Source organism: Leguminivora glycinivorella, chromosome 8 (genome assembly GCF_023078275.1).
Source record: "Leguminivora glycinivorella isolate SPB_JAAS2020 chromosome 8, LegGlyc_1.1, whole genome shotgun sequence".
NCBI lineage: Eukaryota > Metazoa > Arthropoda > Insecta > Lepidoptera > Tortricidae > Leguminivora > Leguminivora glycinivorella.
In genome coordinates, this window is record NC_062978.1 from 13531863 (window position 1) to 13554204 (window position 22342).

A 22342-nucleotide genomic window follows, 5' to 3' on the forward strand; every position below is an offset into this window, starting at 1 on the left:
ATACGAACTTGACAGAAAACGACTTTCATATGGCGATAATAGATTCCAGTCTTTCAGATCACAAACAAATATATATAGAGATGAAAAAATATGAACCTAAACCTGTCAAAAGAGTTGAATATGAAGCTATTAACTATAATCAATTAAAAGACATGATGACCGAATCGATAAACACTGAAATTGAATATGATTACTATGCCTTAGAAGAGAAAATATTAAACTGTATCCAAAAGAGTAAAACTACGAAAGTTAAAATTCTAAATCCTCCTAGACAGGAATGGATTAATAAAAATATTTTGAACATGATTAATCAACGCAATTTATTGTGGCAAGAACATAAACGAAATCCAAATGACAAACAAAAAAGAGAAGACTTTATAAAGATGAGAAACCGCGTTACAAATACTATATCGGCAGAAAAAACTAAATACTACAACAAAGAGTTCGCGGTGTGCAGAAGTGACCCGCCTAAGATGTGGTGCCTAATTAATAGCCTATCAAAAAACAAAGTGAAAGAGAGCCTAACCCCAAAGAAACTACAAACCGCTAATGGAACTGTGACCGATCCTGTTGAAATTTGTGAAAGCTTTAATACATTTTTCTCAAATATAGGGGCAGAATTAGCAAAAAATATCACTAACGCACAAGCAGTAAATACAAGCTACTCTCAAAATACATCGGAACCACAGGCACAACGCAAACTTCTGAAGTTTACTCCTGCGACTGAAGAGGAAGTCATCAATATTATCAACACTCTCAAACTAAATACTGGTTCAGGTTTAGATGGACTTACTGTAAAATCTTTAAAGTGTATCCAAAGTTCAATCGTGCCACAGTTGACAAAGAGCTTCAATAAATGTTTAGAATTTGGCATATTCCCGGACACCCTAAAAATCGCCAAGGTCACGCCGGTCTTTAAGTCTGGTAGTAAATCAGATCCCAGTAACTACCGACCAATATCGGTCCTACCAGCGTTATCTAAAGTCCTAGAAAAACTCATACGAAACCGACTCGAATACTATTTAAACTCAATTAACTTCTTATATGATAAGCAGTACGGTTTCCGACCGCAATCCAATACTCTTACAGCAACCGTGGACTTAGTAACGAAAATTAAAGTGAGCATTGACCAAAAGCAGGTAGGACTTGGCGTCTTTATAGACTTAAAGAAGGCATTCGATACGGTGAGTCACAATATCCTTTTACGAAAGCTAGGACAGGCTGGTGTCGCTGGTACTGCTCTTAAATTTTTTGACTCCTACCTATCAGGACGAAAACAAATAGTAAAAATTGGTGAACATGAAAGCAAACCTTTACCCGTAACGTTTGGTGTCCCCCAAGGGTCCATTCTGGGCCCTCTCCTTTTCCTTATTTACATAAATAGCATCAGCGAAATTGGCCTAAAAGGGGAGGCAACCTTATATGCAGACGACACTAGTCTTTTTTACTTTGGGAACTCTATACATGATATAATTACTGACGTTCAAATCGATTTAAACATTCTTGACAAGTGGTTTAAAAATAATTTACTGACAATAAATGTCTCTAAAACAAACTACATCATATTCGCATCTAAAAACAAGAAAATGTCTCACCACCAACCCCTAACAATAAATAATCAAGTAATAAGTAAAATTGAAAATGAGAAGTACTTAGGCCTTATACTAGACAAACAAGTTACCTGGAAATCACACATTGATAAAGTAAAAAGAAAAATTACTTCCCTTACTGGTGCACTACGTACTATAGCGAAATGTCTTCCAACTAACGTGCGCTACATGATTTATAACTCTATTGCAAAGCCACATATAGATTATCTAATTGAGGTATGGGGAACAGCTACAGCTACCCAAATAAATACAATACAAAGAGCACAAAATAAATTAGTAAAAGTATTATTCCAATTCGATCCTCTAACTCCGACAGAATATATTTATAAAAAAACTAGTGTTATGAATATACGCCAAACATACACGTATTATACATGCATATTAGTACGCAAAATTTTACAAAAAGATTTACATATAAAAATATCTTTCACGAAAAAACAAAAATTTCAAAGAATAAAACTTAGAAATGCTAACGATCTGATCCTTCGTGCACCGCGTACAAACTACGGAAAAAAAACCATTCTGTATGAAGGTGCAGATATATATAATAAATTGCCAAAAGATATAAAAGACGCCAAGTCCTTCGTTGCATTTAAAAGGTTGCTAAAGCATTATATTATTACCAATAAATAGCCCTCTCATTTTTTTTTCTCTCATATTTCTGTATAAATATTTTTATTACTATTTTTTTCTCTTGATTCAGTAATTAAAAACTGTAATTATTGTAATAAATAAAATTTAATTGATAAAATAAACAAATATTTGCATAACAAAACATCTTACAATTTACAAATCGAAATAAGTTAAATGAAGCGCTGTGTCGCCTCCATGCTCTTTATATCCATGTTAGTAGTTCTTATCTCTGTTACTAAGACGAGCCGGTTCGGGCCGTAGCAACTACGCTCGCATTCCATTGTGCATTTATCTTGTTTTGTTGTCGATTTACCCATCATAGAAAAAAGTGAATTTAGATTTTTCTTGTGTAATATTCGTTTAAGTAAAAAGAATAATAATATTATATTATTACCCCTTAAGTAATAATATTATGTGTACCAAAAGTGTTAAGTTATTGTTAATGTTGTAAGTTATTAGTACTTAATTGAGTGTGCGCTCACCGCTTAAAAGATAAGTATTGCATGAAAAATAAGAAATTCTCATGTAAGTGAATATTATGTATTCTTATGGGAAATAAAGATCTTTAAACCTAATATGCTCTGTACATTTATCTATTGATTATAGGAAAAATGAATCGGCCAAGTGCGAGTCGGACTCGCCCGCTGAGGGTTTCGTACAAACTTTCAACAGTTGAATCATCAAATGTTTTTTTACATTTTCCATTTCATTTTTTTTACAACAAAAACTATAAAATATAGTTTTGGTATCTACAGTTTGAACTCTTTCTAACGATACCCCACTTGATCTAGTAACATGACATTTATAGTTTGCCCCCCTTTCATTTTGGCCATTTTATGTAATTAATATTAATAAATTTAAATAAAAACTTCAATTAGTAGAGGTTAGCAATGTCCATAACTATTCCAAATTTCATATCGATAGCATAGTTAAGTAGTTCTCAAGATTTTTAGTAATGTAACAAACGGACAGTCGCACCATAAGGGTTCCTTTTGTACCTTTATGGTACGGAACCCTAAAAATGAACTAATACGAAATAAGTTAACATTTAAAAATCACATACTTATGGTAGGTAAGTATTAGTTACTATTATTATATTTTTTATCTTAATTTTGCGGATTCGCCATTCTCGCCATTCCGCTGTATTGATTTTACTGTTTCATCATATTTTAAATGTACTAATTCATGTACCTATTGCAGTACCTATTATTTGATATTTAATAAATATACATAATTGTATATTGTATAATATAAAATTTATAAAGCCACTTTTTAACTATAAATTACTACGTGACCAAAATAATAAACCATGTTAGATTACGCTTCTTAAAAAATCCTACTTGCTGGTAATACGTACACTATATACAATGATAGGTAATTATGTACTTGATACGATTATAATTGGTGACGCCAATAGGTATTGTAGTACGCTCAAATTGGACTGCTAGATTCGTAATCCTATTAAATTAGGTCGACGGTTGCTACATTAGGGTATCATGTTTCAGGCATGTGAATAAATAATACAGGCATTGTACGTTGAATTAGAGACATAATATTATAATTTTTAAGGAAAAAAAACCGCCGCTTTTGGGATTCTGGTGAAACGTACTTGCGAATGTTGGATTATGTAGAAATGTGTAGGTATTTTTTGAAAACTGCTATTAATGTATATCTTTGATTATTTTATGGGAACACAAATGAATATACGTAAACACACAATAACAAATAGAACAAATAACCTAACAAATAAATGTCAACGCGTGCTGTTCTTAAATAATTTTTAATAAAAAAAAACCGCCGCTTTTGGGGTTCTGGTGAAAGGTACTTGCGAATGTTGGATTATGTAGAAATGTATAGGTATTTTTTGAAAACTGCTATTAATGTATATCTTTGATTATTTTATGGAAACACAAATGAATATACGTAAACACACAATGACAAATAGAACAAATAAATGTCAACGCGTGCTGTTCTTAAATAATTTTTAATAAAAAAAACCGCCGCTTTTGGGGTTCTGGTGAAAGGTACTTGCGAATGTTGGATTATGTAGAAATGTGTAGGTATTTTTTGAAAACTGCTATTAATGTATATCTTTGATTATTTTATGGAAACACAAATGAATATACGTAAACACACAATGACAAATAGAACAAATAACCTAACAAATAAATGTCAACGCGTGCTGTTCTTAAATAATTTTTAATAAAAAAAACCGCCGCTTTTGGGGTTCTGGTGAAAGGTACTTGCGAATGTTGGATGATGTAGAAATGTGTAGGTATTTTTTAAAACTATTTTTAATGTAAATCTTTGATTGTTTGATGGAAACACAAACGAATATACGTATACCGTTAAGGTTTGAAGAGTTTCCTCAATTCCTCATGAATCCGATATCCGATTATAAAAAATCGAGCTTGACAAAATTTGAAAACTCAATATGTACGCATAACCAAGAGAACAAATCTCCTAACAAATAAATGTGACTGTTCTGAACTTAAATGTATGCTGTTCCTATAAAAATACGAAAGTCACTATAAGTGTGCCGTTCAGATTTGAGGAGTTCCGTTCTGATCATCATCAGAAGTTCCACTGCACCAAATGTCACTGTTCTGAACGTAAACGCAAACTGTTCTTATAAAAATACCAAAGTCATTATAAGCGTGCCGTTTAGATTTAAGGAGTTCCGTTCTGATCTTCATCAGCAGTTCCACTGCACCAAATGTCACTGTTCTGGACATGTATGCTGTTCCTTTAAAACACTAAAATCACCATATGTATGCCTTTCAGATTTGAGGAGTTCCCTCAATTTCTCCAGGATCCCATCATGAGAACTGGGTTCTGATAAAAAAGGGACCAATCTGTATGCATATACATTCAATCAAAACTTTTTTCAAAATCGGTCCAGTATCGGCGGAGATATAGTGGAACAAACATAAAAAAATGTAAACGAATTGAGAACCACCTTCCTTGAGATTTAAGGGCGGCGGTTAAAAATAGCATTGTAGTCCGTTGTTTAAAGTAAAACCGATACTAATGTAATAAACCCAAACAATTGAGGCTTAATTGGATCGAACATCAACCTACAATTAAAAAAAAAAAACAGTTGTATATTTATGTATCTAATGGTATTTTAAAACTACCCTCAAATATAGAAACTGTGATTATCTATTCATAAAACTTAAAAACTAGCTTATATCAAAAATATAGTACCTTGTAGCATTGTATCCAGGATGCTAGCGACATTTCCTCTATCGCAATGCTTCGCCAGTTCTTCGATCACCATATTTTATTTAAAAATAATGGAGTAGATGAATAAGTCTAAATAGGTAAGTTATAACGCAGCCGCGCAGTAATGAGAGTAATATGAAAAAAGAATCAAACAAAATCAACTTTTCATATAATATTCAGACAAATTGTTGAATTTGACACTGATCTACTTATGAAAACTACATATAAATTAAACTCAAAATAGGTATTATTTTAGTTTCAATGACCAGTACTTCAGAGCCAAATATGTATTTCCGAGTGCGAACGTAAACTCTAAACATTAAACTAGTAAACATTAGAGCTCACGCATTATTCCCTGCTACATAATCGAGTAGATATTTGGTCGCTATTTGAACATTAATTCAATAATTATGTGCAATTAGTTATGTACCTCACCGATGTATGTATTACTACATGTTGAACTTGTCGATGTTGTACTTTGACATTGATGTTCAATTTTCATTATTGGGTAACATTTAGAGAAATTACGCTTAACCCACAGACGTATTTTGTTCTAAATATTGAAAAATACGGTTTTGCTCACTTTTTTCAATCAAATATGTCTGTCAAATATCGTCACTAGTTTTAAAAAAAACTTGTATTTTCGTCAGTCACTGAAAAGAAAATTGTAGTAAATATGTATGGAATGCATATAGACTTACTGCGTTTTAACTTTGAGGAATAGCGTGAGATACGAGATTTTTTAAAAGTAGTGACGATATGTTTCTTTAATGTCTATGGGTATTTGTTGTTTCTAGAGGTATGCACCTAATATTTTTTTTGTATCCAATGTATATTTTGACCTCGGTTGGGCAGACGGTACAAGCCTTGTATTACAAGTGCGCGAACTGTCAAATCGTATGGGTTGTCTTGGAAACACACTTGTAATACAAGGCTTGTACCTTTCGAGAAACGGGCCACTGGAGGAGGCCGCGCTGGACCGTGAAAAATGGAAATCCCTTCTGAGAGCAGTGAGAGCTCTATGTAATGTTCCTGATGAGAGATAACAGGATATAATCATCATCATCGCCATCATACAATGTAATTTATTGCCTGTAATGATAAATAATCTAACGACTGACCTGACAAATGACAAATCACTTAACTTATTTTATGTTTTAGTTTATAAATGTTATCATATCAAAATAATAAGTATGTCATTTTATTTACTTGTATGTTCATGTAAATTAACAATTAAAATTTAATATTTAACTTGACTTAGAGATGAAAATAGAGTCAGTGCTAAAAGTTATTTACTTCTAAGCTATTGTTTGAATTTAAAATGATTGTGTATTCCTATAAGACTACTAAATTGTAGATAGTTATAACCAATACGTGCGTAGGTTTGTGATTCACACACCATCTTCAATAACCGCTGTGGATAATATACCCGAAACTTACGGGTATCTATTAATAGATACGTTGTATTGTTGTGGTGTAAAACACGTCTGTTTATCATTTGCCTACACCAGCTGCTTTACACTTTGGTCACGTAATACGTACGTAGGAAACATGAGTTGAGAGATAGAACCAAAAGGGTTACTTAGTCGTCGAGGGTGTGCGAACGAACACACACTAAACAGACCGTATGAACGATTAAATTGCTTTTTGTGCAAATAGTACATAATTACATACCTAAGTAAGTGTTCAGAGACTAATGACCAAAAACTAGATGATAATAAATTTAAGAGCAAAACGGTGCAAAAATGGCTATATTTTTGTTGCAATTTACACATCTTTTCGTTCTTTTGGTTATTTCTTTTTCTACTCCCGAACATCATTTACAGGGTCGTGCATAGATCTTTAAAACCCTACATAAAAGTTTATTCCACAAAGTCAGCGCCCGCCGGCTTCCGCGCACGCGCGCAGTAATGAAATAATTTAAAACGCAATGTTTTGCTCTGTAACCATGGCAACGCATTATTATAACGATACTGCGCGCGTGCGCGGTAAGCCGTCGGGAGATGGCTTTGGGCAGCTGCGCTGGCAATGCAAAATACAGGAAACGGTGTGAATTTCGCGAAAGTTATTCTTGAAAACTATTAAAAACTAAGTGCATGGTCGTAGAAAAAGTAGTGTATGCAACGTTGTTTAACTGAGTAAATACTCGTGGCGTCTTTATTAACAATTTTCGGCTTCACCTCATATTGTTACCCACGCCACTCGCCTTTTTTGACCTCCTTTAAACGCCTGTTGCATAAAATACTATTCCAACTGTGATGAAAAACATTAAGTAGGTACTGATAACTTAGTGTTGGGGATATTACCAGGTTGATGATGAAAACTATTACTTGTACCATCACATTTACTTTATTCACTTATAACAAACATATTAACAACCAATTTACAATAAATAATTCAAGACTTCTTCACTACTACTCGTCTGTAATCGAACTGGCCACCGTCACTGCTTGTCCGCCATTTTTATAACATTCCAACATGGCGGAAACCCAGTGACTACTATTAGTCAATTGATATTCTTTAATACTTTCATCATAAATGACAGTAAGATAAATCAAAATAAGGCATTAATAAATAATTACTCTAACAGCTCGGCCATCCTGTTCGAGGCGAGACCCTTCGCCAAAACTTAATATGAAATAATTCAAAAGAAAGACAATATCAGTTTATACAAGAAAAAGATTATAAAAGTGTAGTATAATATGCATTTGAAATAATTCTTAAACAATAGAAATACAAAACATCACTTCACTTCATACCGATACCTTTACCACATAATTACGATATGCTATAAAATGGATTTTTAAATATTTCCATAAATCTTATCAAGAAATATAGGCCCGTGAAAAATAAATATATGAATAACATTAACTTCGATACAATTAAATTAATTAAATTAATTACATCTAATTAAATTCATTACATCCAATTGAATTCATTACATCTAATTAAATTATGATAATTAAATTAATTTCACAAGTTATAAACATATTTAAGTAAACAATGCAACACTTCACTTCACACTTCACTCGCGAAACAAGCAAAAAGAACATATTTACACGGTTTTATGACATCACCACCTCATCACACGATTGAATGAAATTCCCGTGCCGCCACGGGCTTCGGCAACATGATGTACCCGTCCGCTGCAACAGCATCATGGGCCACCCAAGCTCTCTCAGCCTAGATAGTGCTGCCGATACTGCTCATCACGGACGCCGGACATTGCGCCGCCAGACGCAAGCTCGCATACCATGCCAGCGTATGAGGACCCACGGTGGACGATCGAAACAGAGGTATCTTTACCCTGACCCTCTCACCTGGGCACTCCTGGGTCGGAAGTGAATCTACACCCCGACCCTCTCACCTCCTCCACTCCTGGGTGGTAAACGAATACCAGACCCTGGCCCTTTCACCTGGACGCTCCTGGGTCCTTGATCTGAAACTTGCAACACTTTCTTTAGGAACATAATTTCGACTGTCTTCGAAATTATGGTAAAACGATTATGGTTCGGTAATCAATTCAATAAGTCATAATGTATCGATAGTCGTTATGATTAATTAAATTATTGTCATCACCTATTAATATATCTACTATTTATATATACTGAGTAATTATATTCAAGATTTTTCAGATGTATATATCATACACATTTACAGAATCTTTAAATACTCAAATGACCTGTCAATAAAATATCGCGCCTAGTTAATATTTACCATTTGTAACGTAAACATATTATATTACGCAACCATTTAAGACTAATCGCACTTACACGACTACGGTGTAGGTCTTTATTATTATTATTATTTTTATCCTGTTATTATTATTTTAGGTGCTAGCTAAGATTGATGCAATAGTATGCCGAAATAGAAAAACTCTTTGTACATATACTATTTAGGTTACAGGTCAACAATAGCGACACCCGTCAGACATTATATACATAATCTCTTTTTTTTTATATGGTATATTTATGTCGTATGAAAAACCAAATACGATATCCGACGTATCTTTATTCGCGCTGATTACAAGCCGCAAGTGGTAAGCAATTCATTTAATTATCAAAAGATCTATTCACACATAAAGCAAGTATATATTTTCTTTTAATGAAGAGCTATCGCGAATTTAAAGACAAAAGATTATTAATGTTTGCTCTCTAGATTTCAAATTGCACATTTTCAATTTATTTCTTTTATCTATGAAAGGGAAACTAGTCGTTAGTAACGATTTTATTTTAAATCTAATAGGTCTCTTCAAAACCGATACAAAGTTTAAGTACTTCACTTTTAATATTTTACGAGCTAAACCTGCTAGGTAATAAGTTTTATATGTTATCAATAAAGTCTCTTTTTTTGTTACTTTATTCTTAATCACCTAAGACTATAAAACATGTAAAGAACTGGATACACGTATTACACGTAGCCAAAAGATAAATATGTAATTATTGCTGTACTGCTTTATCCAATCAAAAGTCGCAAATAATATACATTCTGATATTAAGGCACAGTCATTTATGTTGTACTATATTAATGTTTCATCCATCCATACTATCCATACTATCCATACTAATATTATAAATACGAAAGTAACTCTGTCTGTCTGTCTGTTACGCTTTCCCGCTTAAACCACGCAACCGATTTTGATGAAATTTGGAACAGACAATCTTTAGACCCTGAGACAGAACATAGGCTACTTTTTATTTCGAAAAAAAGGGATGAAGGGGTTGAAAAAGAGGTTGAAAGTTTGTATGGGATTTCTTAATTTTAAATGATAAAACCATGAAACTTTATATTTTAGCACTTGATAAGAAATCATTAAACATATATTTAAAGTCACATACAGGTCGAACGCGATTAATTAACATTATTTTTACCTTTAAAATAAACATGGTGGGAAATAAACATTAACTAAAAGCGGGTAGATTATATTTATTTGTCTACCCCGAACATTTATATAAATTAATATCGGGTAGTTTTGTGTTGTTTACATCTCCGGTGACATTTTGCTGGGACGTCAGTCTTCCGCGACCACGGCCAGTGCAACCTGGCCGAAACGTTGGGAAAAAGGTAAAAATAATGTTAATTAATCGCGTTCGACCTGTATGTGACTTTAAATATGTGTACAAAGCGCGAGAACTTAAAGTGTTATATCATTAAACATCTTGATAAGGGATAGGGATAGGGATAGCGATAGGGATAGCGATAGGGAAAGCGATAGGGATAGCGATAGGGATAGCGATAGGGATAGCGATAGCGATAGCGATAGCGATAGCGATAGCGATACGGATACGGATACGGATAATATGGGTATCGTTAGCGGGATACGGATAATCGGTCGGCGGTCTCTTACAATCAATGTGCTCTAAGACGATCGTTGTTTGCTTGCTTGAAGATTACGTTTGCGATAAGTATAAGCAAAATGTAAAAAATTGTAAGGGATAATAGAAAAAAGTACTTTTTACCCACCGATCATAGTGTCGAAATACGGGCTATGTGGGATGTTTATAAAGGTTTCCCCAGCGTATATATAATTACCTACGCTGTGGTCGATGTGTAATATTTCTACAATCATTGCAAGCAAAAGTATTATGTGCAATCGAAATAATCGCAGATAAATATACCTACAGAGAAACCTACGGTCCCTACGGATCCAAATGAAAATCTTAATGAATACTTTTATTACGCGGGCGAAGCCGCGGGTAAAAGCTAGTGTATTTATAAAGGTTGAAATGAAAGTCTTTCACGTTCATCAACGTGCTTAAATGTTATGCACGTATATCCACGTGCTTTGAATCTCGCACGTTCATTCACGCGCTTTAAATCTCGCACGTTCATCCACGCGCTCTAAATCCCGCACGTCCATCCGCGTGCGTCAACCATTTATTCCACAAGATACGATTCATTGTGCAATACCCTGGCTCAAGTCATTATTTTATACTGGGGCCAAAATACTCGAGTTTACGCGTACATATGACTCTATGACCTACATATGACTGACTCTACATATGACTGACTCTACATATGACTGACTCTACATATGACTGACTCTACATATGACTGACTCTACATATGACTGACTCTACATATGACTGACTCTACATATGACTGACTCTACATATGACTGACTCTACATATGACTGACTCTACATATGACTGACTCTACATATGACTCTACATATGACTGACTCTACATATGACTGACTCTACATACGACTCTACATATGACTCTATATATGACTCTACATATGACTCTACATATGACTCTACATATGACCCTACATATGACCCTACATATGACTCTACATATGACTCTACATATGACTCTACATATGACTACATATGACTCTACATATGACTCTACATATGACTACATATGACTCTACATATGACTCTACATATGACTCTACATATGACTCTACATATGACTACATATGACTCTACATATGACTCTACATATGACTCTACATATGACTCTACATATGACTCTACATATGACTCTACATATGACTCTACATATGACTCTACATATGACCCTACATATGACCCTACATATGACTCTACATATGACTCTACATATGACTCTACATATGACTACATGTGACCATCACCCATGTCATGTCACATGCATCATAATATATAAGCATATCAAGATTGAATCGTTATTCTTAAGAAGCAAACAGATATTACTAATAGTCTGAAACATGTCTTAATGATATTTATTCACACCATAGATGTAATTTTTCGATTTCCCATCGAATTATCACCCATGATCACCATGGTAAAATGCGAAGCATTTTATTTTATACGTTACTTTGATTAAATAATTCTGCCATCACTGGCCATTATAAAATAGTATTCATAAATGTGGTAGCATACCGTCAACAATCAAAATGAGATCAATCAGTCCAATTCGTGAAATAAAACGTTGAAAAACAACACATTTCAATTCGATGAGTTTTAAAACTTTAAAATGCTAAACATTTTTATAACGAGTTATCATAAAATATCTGAAGATGATTAGAGATACAACATACTCTCCATTATTCATACCAGGGGTTGGCAACCTTATTATCAAAGTTGTTTATTTAAATTCAGTACTTAACATAATTAAACTACCCACAATTGCACAACTTCAATTTTAACGGTTAATATAATATGTTAAATTCACTATTAAATATGTATTTGCAAATGACCAGCGCAACCAGCATGGTCGCGCGATAGACGATAAAATATCAGGCCGTCCCTATCGCACTTACAAATAGTGCGATTGGGACGGCCTGCTATTTTATCACTTATCGAGCGACCATAATTGCTTGCCAGGAATCGTTTTTGTTCAAAATCGTACTTAAAGCATTAAATATCAAAATTAAGAACTGCATTATAATTCTCAGTTTGAATTGAGATCAACTTTTCATAAGTATTCATAATTTTTTCTCCAACATGCAATGAAATATTGTGTTTACGTTCCTTAAAATGGGCTGGGAAGTATCGCTTTTTGGGCGCAACAACTCGAGAGGACTGTAAAGGGATTTCATATTATTTTTTAGGCCTAGGCTTGCAAAGTAACTTTTTTTTATAAAATATTGTCCTTTAGAGCATTTTTTTTTATTTCATTGTATGTTTGAGAAAAGCACTATACATGCCTCGGCGTGAAAACGGATTCCCGGCCTCGTATCCCTATCCGGCCTCGCTCGCACGCTCGCGCGGCCGTATATACCCACTTGGCCGGAAATCCTCATTTTCCCGGCCTCTGGTGTAATGTACTATTACCAATCTTGTGTTACCGGACACGAGGGATTAAATTATTGAAGTACTTTATGAGAACATATTTTACACAGCGTATTTCATTCAGTTTGAATGTTTAATTGTTTATCTGATCTGTATAACTTGATAAGCTCAAATATGTATAATTATATTATAATAACAGAATACAACAGCAGGACAATTGCCTCGTTGGAATAAATTACACCACTTTTCGGAAACAACATAAAATGGCTTGTGTTTAACAACTCGAGGCATCGTTAAATAAAGCAGTCGTTTAATCAGAACTTTATTTCTATTGATAAGATACAAATTTACTTTACTCATAATTCCACGATTTCCTTATGCCAATTAATTTATGAAATTTTACTGTCACAAACTGAATGACGTATCATATGACGGCGCTTGTGTATCCAGAATATACTAGTCATATAGTTATCAGATTTATGTGTTTCAATAACTAATGGGCAATGTAATGTTACACACCTTTTAAATTTGTAAAAAGATTTTTAGGTACAAAAGTAAGTCATCTTTTAAATAAAACAATAATGAGAGCTCATCAATTTATACTGCCATGAGGGTAGATTATCAAACCAGTCAGTTCAGAACATGAAGTTTAATTTTAAGAAATAAATATAATACATGTCTCACTTACCAAAGCAATTTAAATGCACGTTTCGTTAAATAAATCCGTTACATTATTTTGACTAAAAAAAAAAACCTTACACTTGTGCGGCGTGGCAAAAATCTTATCGATTCTTGTTTCGTTAACTTAGCAATATTGCAGTCTCCAGTGTTCTTCGTGGCTTTTACAGGTATAGGAAATATTTATCTGTCTCTATTTCTAAGAACAATTTACTCGTACAGTGTACACACAAATTGTTTATTTTCCTTTCGGAAAAGCTATCACATGACAATATAATCACGTAATTCTACGAGTAATTTAATCTTATTATGCATAGAAACGTAATCGTGAAAACAGCGTGTACACAATTCAAACCGTGCGTGTTGATAGTCAAAATCTGTTGGATATTTAACAGAGTATTTTGTTGTGTCAGTTTCTTCTTTTATATTTTTGCGCTTTTAACTAAATAAAAGTTTATTTTTATAAAAATGTCTTATTTTAGGGAAGAATCTAAAATATTTCTTTTTTATAATACAGAAATTTATTAATTGTTTCAGTCTTCAATAAAATCATTTTTTACCATCATATTTAAAACCCGGCAACCTTCAAATCAAGGGTGAACAGGCATTTTCTGGGCGAGCTCACTCCATCGTTTGCCACGTCTTTGCCTTTGGCTAGTCTGTGGTCAAGAGTAAGCCCATTCATAATAGGTAAAAAAATACGGCCACGACAATGTAAAAAAAAATAAGTACCTACGTCAGTGAACATTTTGTTGCAACGCTACCACTAATAAAATAAAAAGCCATTTTATTTCATCGACGGTTTTACGAGGGCTAATTTGATTCGAAATCTCCTCTATAAAGTAACAATTTCCAGATCGACGGTACAGCTTTATTCAAACATGGCCGAACGATCTTGATAAGCCGCGGCCCAGCCGCAAACTCTGGTCTTTTATCCGCACCAAAATCAACACGAAACTTTTACGAATAACGCCTGGCTGAAACTTTTGTGTAAAGGAAACTTATTTTATTGACAGAAAGAAAAGTACCTTGGACAGGGTTGCTGTCTGTGTTACCCTAATTTTATCTGACATTTTATTGATAAGGTGGCGTGGACTTTACAAACTTACCAGGCAAGAAAACATCAGGCCGTCCCTATCGCACTATTAGTATTGTGCGATAGGGACGGCGCGACCATGCTTGCCCGCCAGGTTATGTTATATACTAACATAAGTGATAGAGATTTATGTGACTGACGCATAATGAAAGGCATTAAAACACGAGTGTTATTTTATGAAACGAGGCGAAAGGCAATAGGGTTAGTGTTTTACGAGTTGAGGCGCTTCATCTTAAATGAGGGCCATGTTTGTGCTCACCAGTTGGCGATGCCGCTTTTCATTTGATGTACGTATTAGGTAAAGCTATTAAAGTAATTTTTTTTTTTTTATGGAATGACAAAATAAAAACTTCAAATAATTTTTCTTATCACCTTTACGTGATAAAACCTAATTACTTAGTGCTCCTTTGATCGCTCGCTTAGTTTTACATAGCCCTGTTCGTAGTTTTACATAACAGCCATTACATACGTTAATCTTAAAAGTTCACAAAACAAAACAATCACCCGTCACCCGTCTATTTAAAAACAACAATTGATGGAGACCAGACTTCATGCTATACTAGCGCCTCTAGCGGCGAATTCATACACGGTAGCTCATTAAGAAATGTGACAATCATTTACGTATCTCACATTATTAAGATCTAACAAAATATTACAGACATTTAGAAAGCAAATTTTCGTTCTTCATAATATTAAAGTATAAATTGTTGCTTAGCTTTAGCTTAAAGTCGGCTCGTTCGTCACAGCTGCAAAGGATTACCATGCCGTCGTAGTTTATGAACGTTACCTAAGCTTAAGCTGCGTTATGAATAATTTTAAAAGCTGATTTCGTAATTCCTTTCCTTCCACAATATGTAAGAGGTGAATACTGTACATTCAACCAATTGGAACCAAAATGTCAAAATGACAAGCAGTAAGAGATGTCTTACAATCTGATGAATAACGTCCCTATGACATAGTTCTACAGTGGCCTAGGGTTCCAATTGGTTGACGTACCTTCAACAGTTTCAACACAAGTGGAACTATCAGAAACCACTTTTAAAGTTATAAATAGTTATGTATGTATAAAACCAGTAAGGCTTTTTAAAACTAATACATGATAATATACTTACGATTAGTATTCAATTTGATTATTATACACAAGTTTTTTTTTTTTTTTATGTGTTAAAAACGCGTGAACAGCCTGAACACTACTAAAGGAGCTCTGAAGGGGGACGCATTAGAAAAACAAAACACAACGTAAAACCCGTTTTAAGTGACACATTTATTAGCTTTACCGAGTAGTTAATTTAAGATATTTTGGTCAAAGGTAATTTCGTCCATTTCGGACTAATTCCGATAAGGTCTGGTTTACCCTTCGGGTTGGAAGGTCAGATGGCAGTCGATTTCGTAAAAAATTAGTGCCTACTCCAAATCTTGGGATTAGTTGTCAACGCGGACCCCAGGCTCCATGAGTCGTGGCAAATGCCGGGATAACGCAAGGAGGACAATGGTCAAAGGTAATTTCGCCACTTTTCACTAAGTGTCTTGGTAAAGTAAGTTTTTACTGAATTCCCAGTTAAAATTTTGTTTGTACCGAATCAAAATTAAATACTAGTCTTAATAAGAAAAACCACATTTTCTCTAAAAAGCCGGTTTTTATGGTAATGTTGCGTAAATCTTACTGATGATGTACAACACACATAAAATATTCACCGAAAGCAGTTGATGGCCTTGTTCTTACTTAGCTTTTTAGTAGCCATTCTCATATAAAGCTTCAGGATTACCGAGACATGCTTGCTGCCAGAGATGGCTTTACGTTATTCCTAAAATTTGCCTCACAAACCAACAAAATTCTGTACAAATAAATATTTTCAACATAAGGCATTGGCAATGTTATTTTGAAATCGGTTCGCATTTTTCGAACGACGGCGTAATACTCATTTTAGGCCGGCCCCACTTATGCGAACGAACGAAACAATGAACGGGTGGCAGCTGTTCATTTCAGTAAGCGATAGCAACGTTGCGGGAATGGATATGAAAGCTCCGCGTGATTGCAGAGATCCTCCTCTGAATACTCATATCGTAGAACCTTTTGTTTCGAGTCAACGAAAACATTTTCATTTCCTCGGCCACATTGAAGCCCTGTTCGTAGTTTGTTTATCCTCAATTTGAGGATATTTGGGACACGTTCGACGCCTTTTGCAATTCTACGAGCTCTGATTTGGAATCTGATTATTTTTCTGACAATATCAGGGAATTTAAATAATACGCTGAATATATAATTTGAGTGTTTGTTCGCCCCAAAAACGTTTAAGAGGTCAATATTTTCATTTTTATTTCATGTTGATATTATATAAGAATTTGGAAAATTTGGTACAGTTTACCTGGTAGTCGACTTAATATTTATTATAGACGTTTATTATAATTGGGAAAGTGTGTGTGTCTGTTTGTTTGTCCGTCTTTCACAGCAAAACGGAGTGACGAACTGATGTGATTTTTTATGTGAAGATAAGTTGAAGGGATGGAGAGTGTACATAGGCTACTTTTTGTCTCTTTCTGGCCCCCACTTCCCTTAAATGGGGGGTGGAAGTATGAAAAGTTCCACAATTTTCAAATTTAACGCGAGCGAAGCAGCGGGCAAAGGCTAGTATAATGATAAATTCGGTTCTTAGATTATAACCGAATTTATCGTATCTGTCAAGAAAACGAAAAATAAAATACTACAGTGCTTTCAATATACAGAACTGACAAATAAATTATTATTAACACAAATGTATCTTGTCTATCGCAAATTACTTGTGTTAGTAGTACTTTTCAATATAAAGGCGATATAAACAAACAATATAAACGACCCAAAACAGCGAAGGATTTTATCTTCAGAGGTGGTCTACCCTAAACTTTTCATAGAGTCTTCATCAGTTAGTCACATCTGTTTTGAGAATTTGGGGGATTTCCGGTAGAACTTAGATTCGTGTTGATTAGCAATGTACCTTTCAAACTAACGTGTGTAGGCGATGCTAATAAATTGATATTGAGACGTGTTTTAGAATTATGTAATTAACAACCTATAATCCATCCGAATAATTAGTATAGGTAGTCCAGATGTTTATTTTCATAGAACACTGCTGTACCTCTAGTGCCATCCTCTACTTGTATTTAACTGTTAAATTAATATATTTATTTAAGTCCTTTAAATGTATAACTATGTGTTGTAACTGTTTCTATGAAAAATCTTATATTTTGATAATCTTGTATTTTGATATTTAATTGTCATACCTATTCATTATATAACTTTCCTAGTCTTGACACTGACAAAAAAAATGTTTTCAATTAATTCGCATTGGACCCGATAAAAGTAATCCTAGGGTTTTTAGGACAAAAGACGATAGACTTATGCTTCTAAATGATTTTACCTCTTGGTATGATTTCTTGCCTGGTTTAGGTAGAAAAACCGCCCTTACCTCTCTCCACACCTTTGGTATGTGTCTGAGAGCGATACTTGCCCTGTACAGTTCCAGTAGGTCATCTTTTATATGCTCATACCCTTTCTGCAGTAGTACCGGTAGGACCCCGTCCGGGCCCGCAGACTTGAAGGGTGCAAAGGAGAAGAGCGCCCACTCCATCCTGCTCTCCCCCACCACTTCCGCCGCTCCTCCCCAGTCGGCCTCCCCGGCTTACCTGCTCATCTATCTCTGTCACCTCCTCACAGCCCGGAAAATGTATGCTCAGCATTGTACTCAGTACCCTCTCCGGCTCTGTGATTAGGTCACCGTCTACTCTTAGGCTCCCCAGTTGGCACGCCCGGTCACCAGCTAATAGCTTTACCACCCTCGCACCTTCTGAGTAACTGTCAATGTCTTCCGTAAATCTTCTCCAGCCCTCCTGTCTAGCTCTCTCTCTTAGTCTGGTATACTTATTTCTGACCTCTCTATACTCGTCCCAACTATGAGTGTCGCCTTTCTTTACCGCCACCCTCATAGCCTTGCGAACCTTCTTCCTTACCTTCTGTAATTCTCTGGCCTCTTCATCTTGAGGCCGCGTTTGCTCGGGCCAGGTTTGGCGTCCCCCTTAAATTCCACCACCGGAACGCCACCCCTTTCCCCATCAATCGCAGCTTTTCTCCTCAGAACCTTAGCTTTCTTTTTCTGGGCCTTGGACTGATACTTATAGAACGGCCCGTTCTCCGCAGGTGTGGCCTCCCTTTCGGTTACCCCCTCTTCGGTGAACGCAGCAGCTCCGCTTCTTCACTTAGCGACAGGCCTTCCAGTTGTTAGTCGATATTCATTAGAAATTCTAGCTGTTCGCGAGGCTGAGTTATAAAAAAAAAAAAAAATTAAATTAAAAATTAGTATAGGTAGTCCAGATGGTCCAGGCGCCTAAGCCAATTAGAAACACGAGCGTTTCTCGCCTTTACAATCTTACCCGTCAATCGCCCGACAAGCCAGAAGAGACATTCATTGACAAGCTCCTTCATTCCAAATCATATAATAAAACTGTCAATGTCTATTTCTCATCTTTTTCAGAGCTACCCAATAAGCCGGTGATCTTTGACGAATTTGGCAAAGAGATAACCGGGATCGCGGGCCCCTATAATGAAGGGGGAGATTTCAGGCTTAATTGCACAGTGAGCAGGGGTAAGTGCTGCGACAAAGATTTACTTTAATGAATGTATCCATACTTCCATACTAATATTATAAATGGGAAAGTGTGTCTGTTTGTTTGTCCGTCTTTCACGGCAAAACGGAGCGATAAATCGACGTGATTTTTTAAGTGGAGATAGTCGAAGGGATGAAGAGTGACATAGGCTACTTTTTGTCTCTTTTTTAACGCGTGCGAAGCCGCGGGCAGAAGCTAGTTTTACTATAATGCAGTGGAGGACTTAAATTGGCTTTCGGTTCCAATGTCAAGCTATTTCTCAATAAAGAGTCCGCATTCTAAATTTGACTACTATCTACTTTGTTTTTCTTTCCATCATAATAAAACTTACGGCTGCAAAGAAATTGTATTATTTTCTCTTAGCAAATAAAACCTTTAGTTGGATACACAGTATAAAAGCATTCCATGTTCCCGGCAACGTCGTGAGATTTTATGTTAAAACCTGATAGCTCGCGTGTGTTCTAGTACGAGTAGGTACTCTCAAGAAACTGAGGTAAAAGATGGCATATAAATTTAAAACGGCAAGCAGAATGAAGGCACTTCTGCGGTATATTTTTATTAAAGCAATTTCGCTCATGTTGATATGTGTTTTACAATTGCGGACTTGTATTCATGCTCTTTGGAGTATAAAATATGCTGAAGTCTTTTGTCAGTTTATTTCTTCACCAAGTTTGTGTTTACTTTGGTATTTTTATTCATATTATGATTGCCGCTTAACATTATTATTTATTTTATAGAAGCAAACATACTCAATATTACAATACGTGCAGTATAATATTGTTAATTATATCTAAATTCTAATATGATATGTTTTATGTATCGCTCTGTGATATATAATTTTAATTATTTTAACAATATATATTTCTCTTATCAGGTAACCCTACACCCAAAATTCAGTGGCTTCAAGGTGACACAGTTCTTGAAACATTGGACCCTGGTGTTGTTCAAGTGGGCCAGGGGAGGACATTGACCCTGGTGGTCAAAAACGTGACACATGCACATCTGTTGGCAGTGTACACGTGTACTGCCGACAACACTCTCTTGTCAAAACCTCAGACTACATCGGTGAAAGTCGACGTTTATTGTAAGTATTATAAAAGACTCCAATTCGTAGATATACCTCTTTAAAAGTCAAATAAGTAGTAAAACCAATGCACTATTACTAAATAAGATACAATACATAGACTCAAAAAACAAGAAACAAATTACATATTGGATTTGAGTGAGCTTAGCTCTGTTGCGTTGTCTGCCTCGCCGAAGTGGGATTGGGAAGGTTGCCCCAGAACCGTCGAAACACCCCGTTTTAGTCTGCACTTGTGCTGGTGTCCTGCAGCGGCCGCGGCAAGCACACAGCACTACAAATTAACACCGTACGATACGCAATAGGAAGAGCGATAGAGAGAGAAACCTACGAAACTATACGGATCGTCAGCAATTGCTCGTAGCTTTGGTATTTAGAGGACCAGGTGCCGTAGCCGAATGGCATTTCTGCGACGCGAAACGAAAACGAAACGCCGCGAAAGCTAGTACGCAAGAGCGATAGAGATAGATATCTACGAGCGTTTTGTTTCGTGAGCGTTTCGTGAGCGTTTGTGCCATTCGGCTACGCACACTGAAATGCACCCACTACTTGAACTTTTAAACGCATTTTCTGACATATTACCTGATACTGAAGATGAAAATATACCGATCTTATACCTGCGATAGAATCTCCACTTATTTTAGAAAATACGAGTAAACCTATCTGTTTAAACAAAATTCAGCGATACCTTTTTTTTATAGTGCTTAAATAAATTATTCTGATATCCATACGAAGATAGTACTACAAGCCAATGAACATTTTTGAATATATCGCAGTATTGTGTAGTGGCACTAGTGGCCTAGAGGCACATCCGCAGGCGAAATTGTGTTTATTTTAGAAGATACGTGCTGCGTTTCGTTGATGAACTTAGAAGTGAGTTAGCGTTTCTATGAAATACTCTTTTTGTCACCTTAACAACCAATAGCGGCTCTTTCGATGGTAAAAATTGAAGAGAAAAATCTTACTTTGTCCACAGTCATATTGGGAAAAGTAATCTCATAATTTGTAAATTGATTAAGAATCAATGAGACTAATCAATGAATTACTATCATAAGTAATCAATTTACAATTTACATTAAATACAATACAATACTCTTTATTGCACACCTCACATGGTTTACAAGTAATACACAAGAAACAAAACAAATTAAACAGAGGTAACAACAGTCGGTCTTATCACTTAAGAGCGATCTCTTCCAGGCAACCTTTGGGTACTAAATAAATAAATAAATAAATAGTGATAAAAAAACGTTATATGAATTTAATTGTATTTTACACCTAACAGTTACCTAAAAATTTATTTGGTTGGTGAAAATTTAATTTAGTTTCACTCAGGGGCAAAATTAGTTTAACACACGTACCTTGCAACCCTCGCTCAAGATTCTATCCACGTAGTTCAAATTTGGAATATTTCGCATGCTCGGGTGTCAAAATTAGCACGGACCGTTAAAATCAATTTAAATTATGCTTCGTTTGTCATGAAGATAATTTTTAGATGGGAAAAGCCTATTTACAGTTGAATCATTAGGTTCTTTCTGTATAGGAATGTCACGTGTAAAATCAGTCTACACTGAGAGAAAATACAACCAGTTTTCATGTTCATTCAACAAGTTTTTTGGTTAAAATATCGCCTACGTGCTCTTTGGTTCAAACAAC

The 22342-nt window shown here is 35.1% G+C and overlaps 1 protein-coding gene across 1 annotated transcript in view; it reads left to right on the forward strand.

Moving 5' to 3' along the window:
- The window catches only part of LOC125228555 (hemicentin-1-like), a 183735-nt gene that overhangs the window by 121425 nt on the left and 39968 nt on the right, over positions 1–22342 (forward strand). Inside the window, exons 5-6 of the mRNA XM_048133164.1 lie at positions 19473–19583; positions 20480–20689. Coding sequence (XP_047989121.1) covers positions 19473–19583; positions 20480–20689 — 321 coding nt within the window. The remainder of the gene's footprint in view (positions 1–19472; positions 19584–20479; positions 20690–22342) is intronic.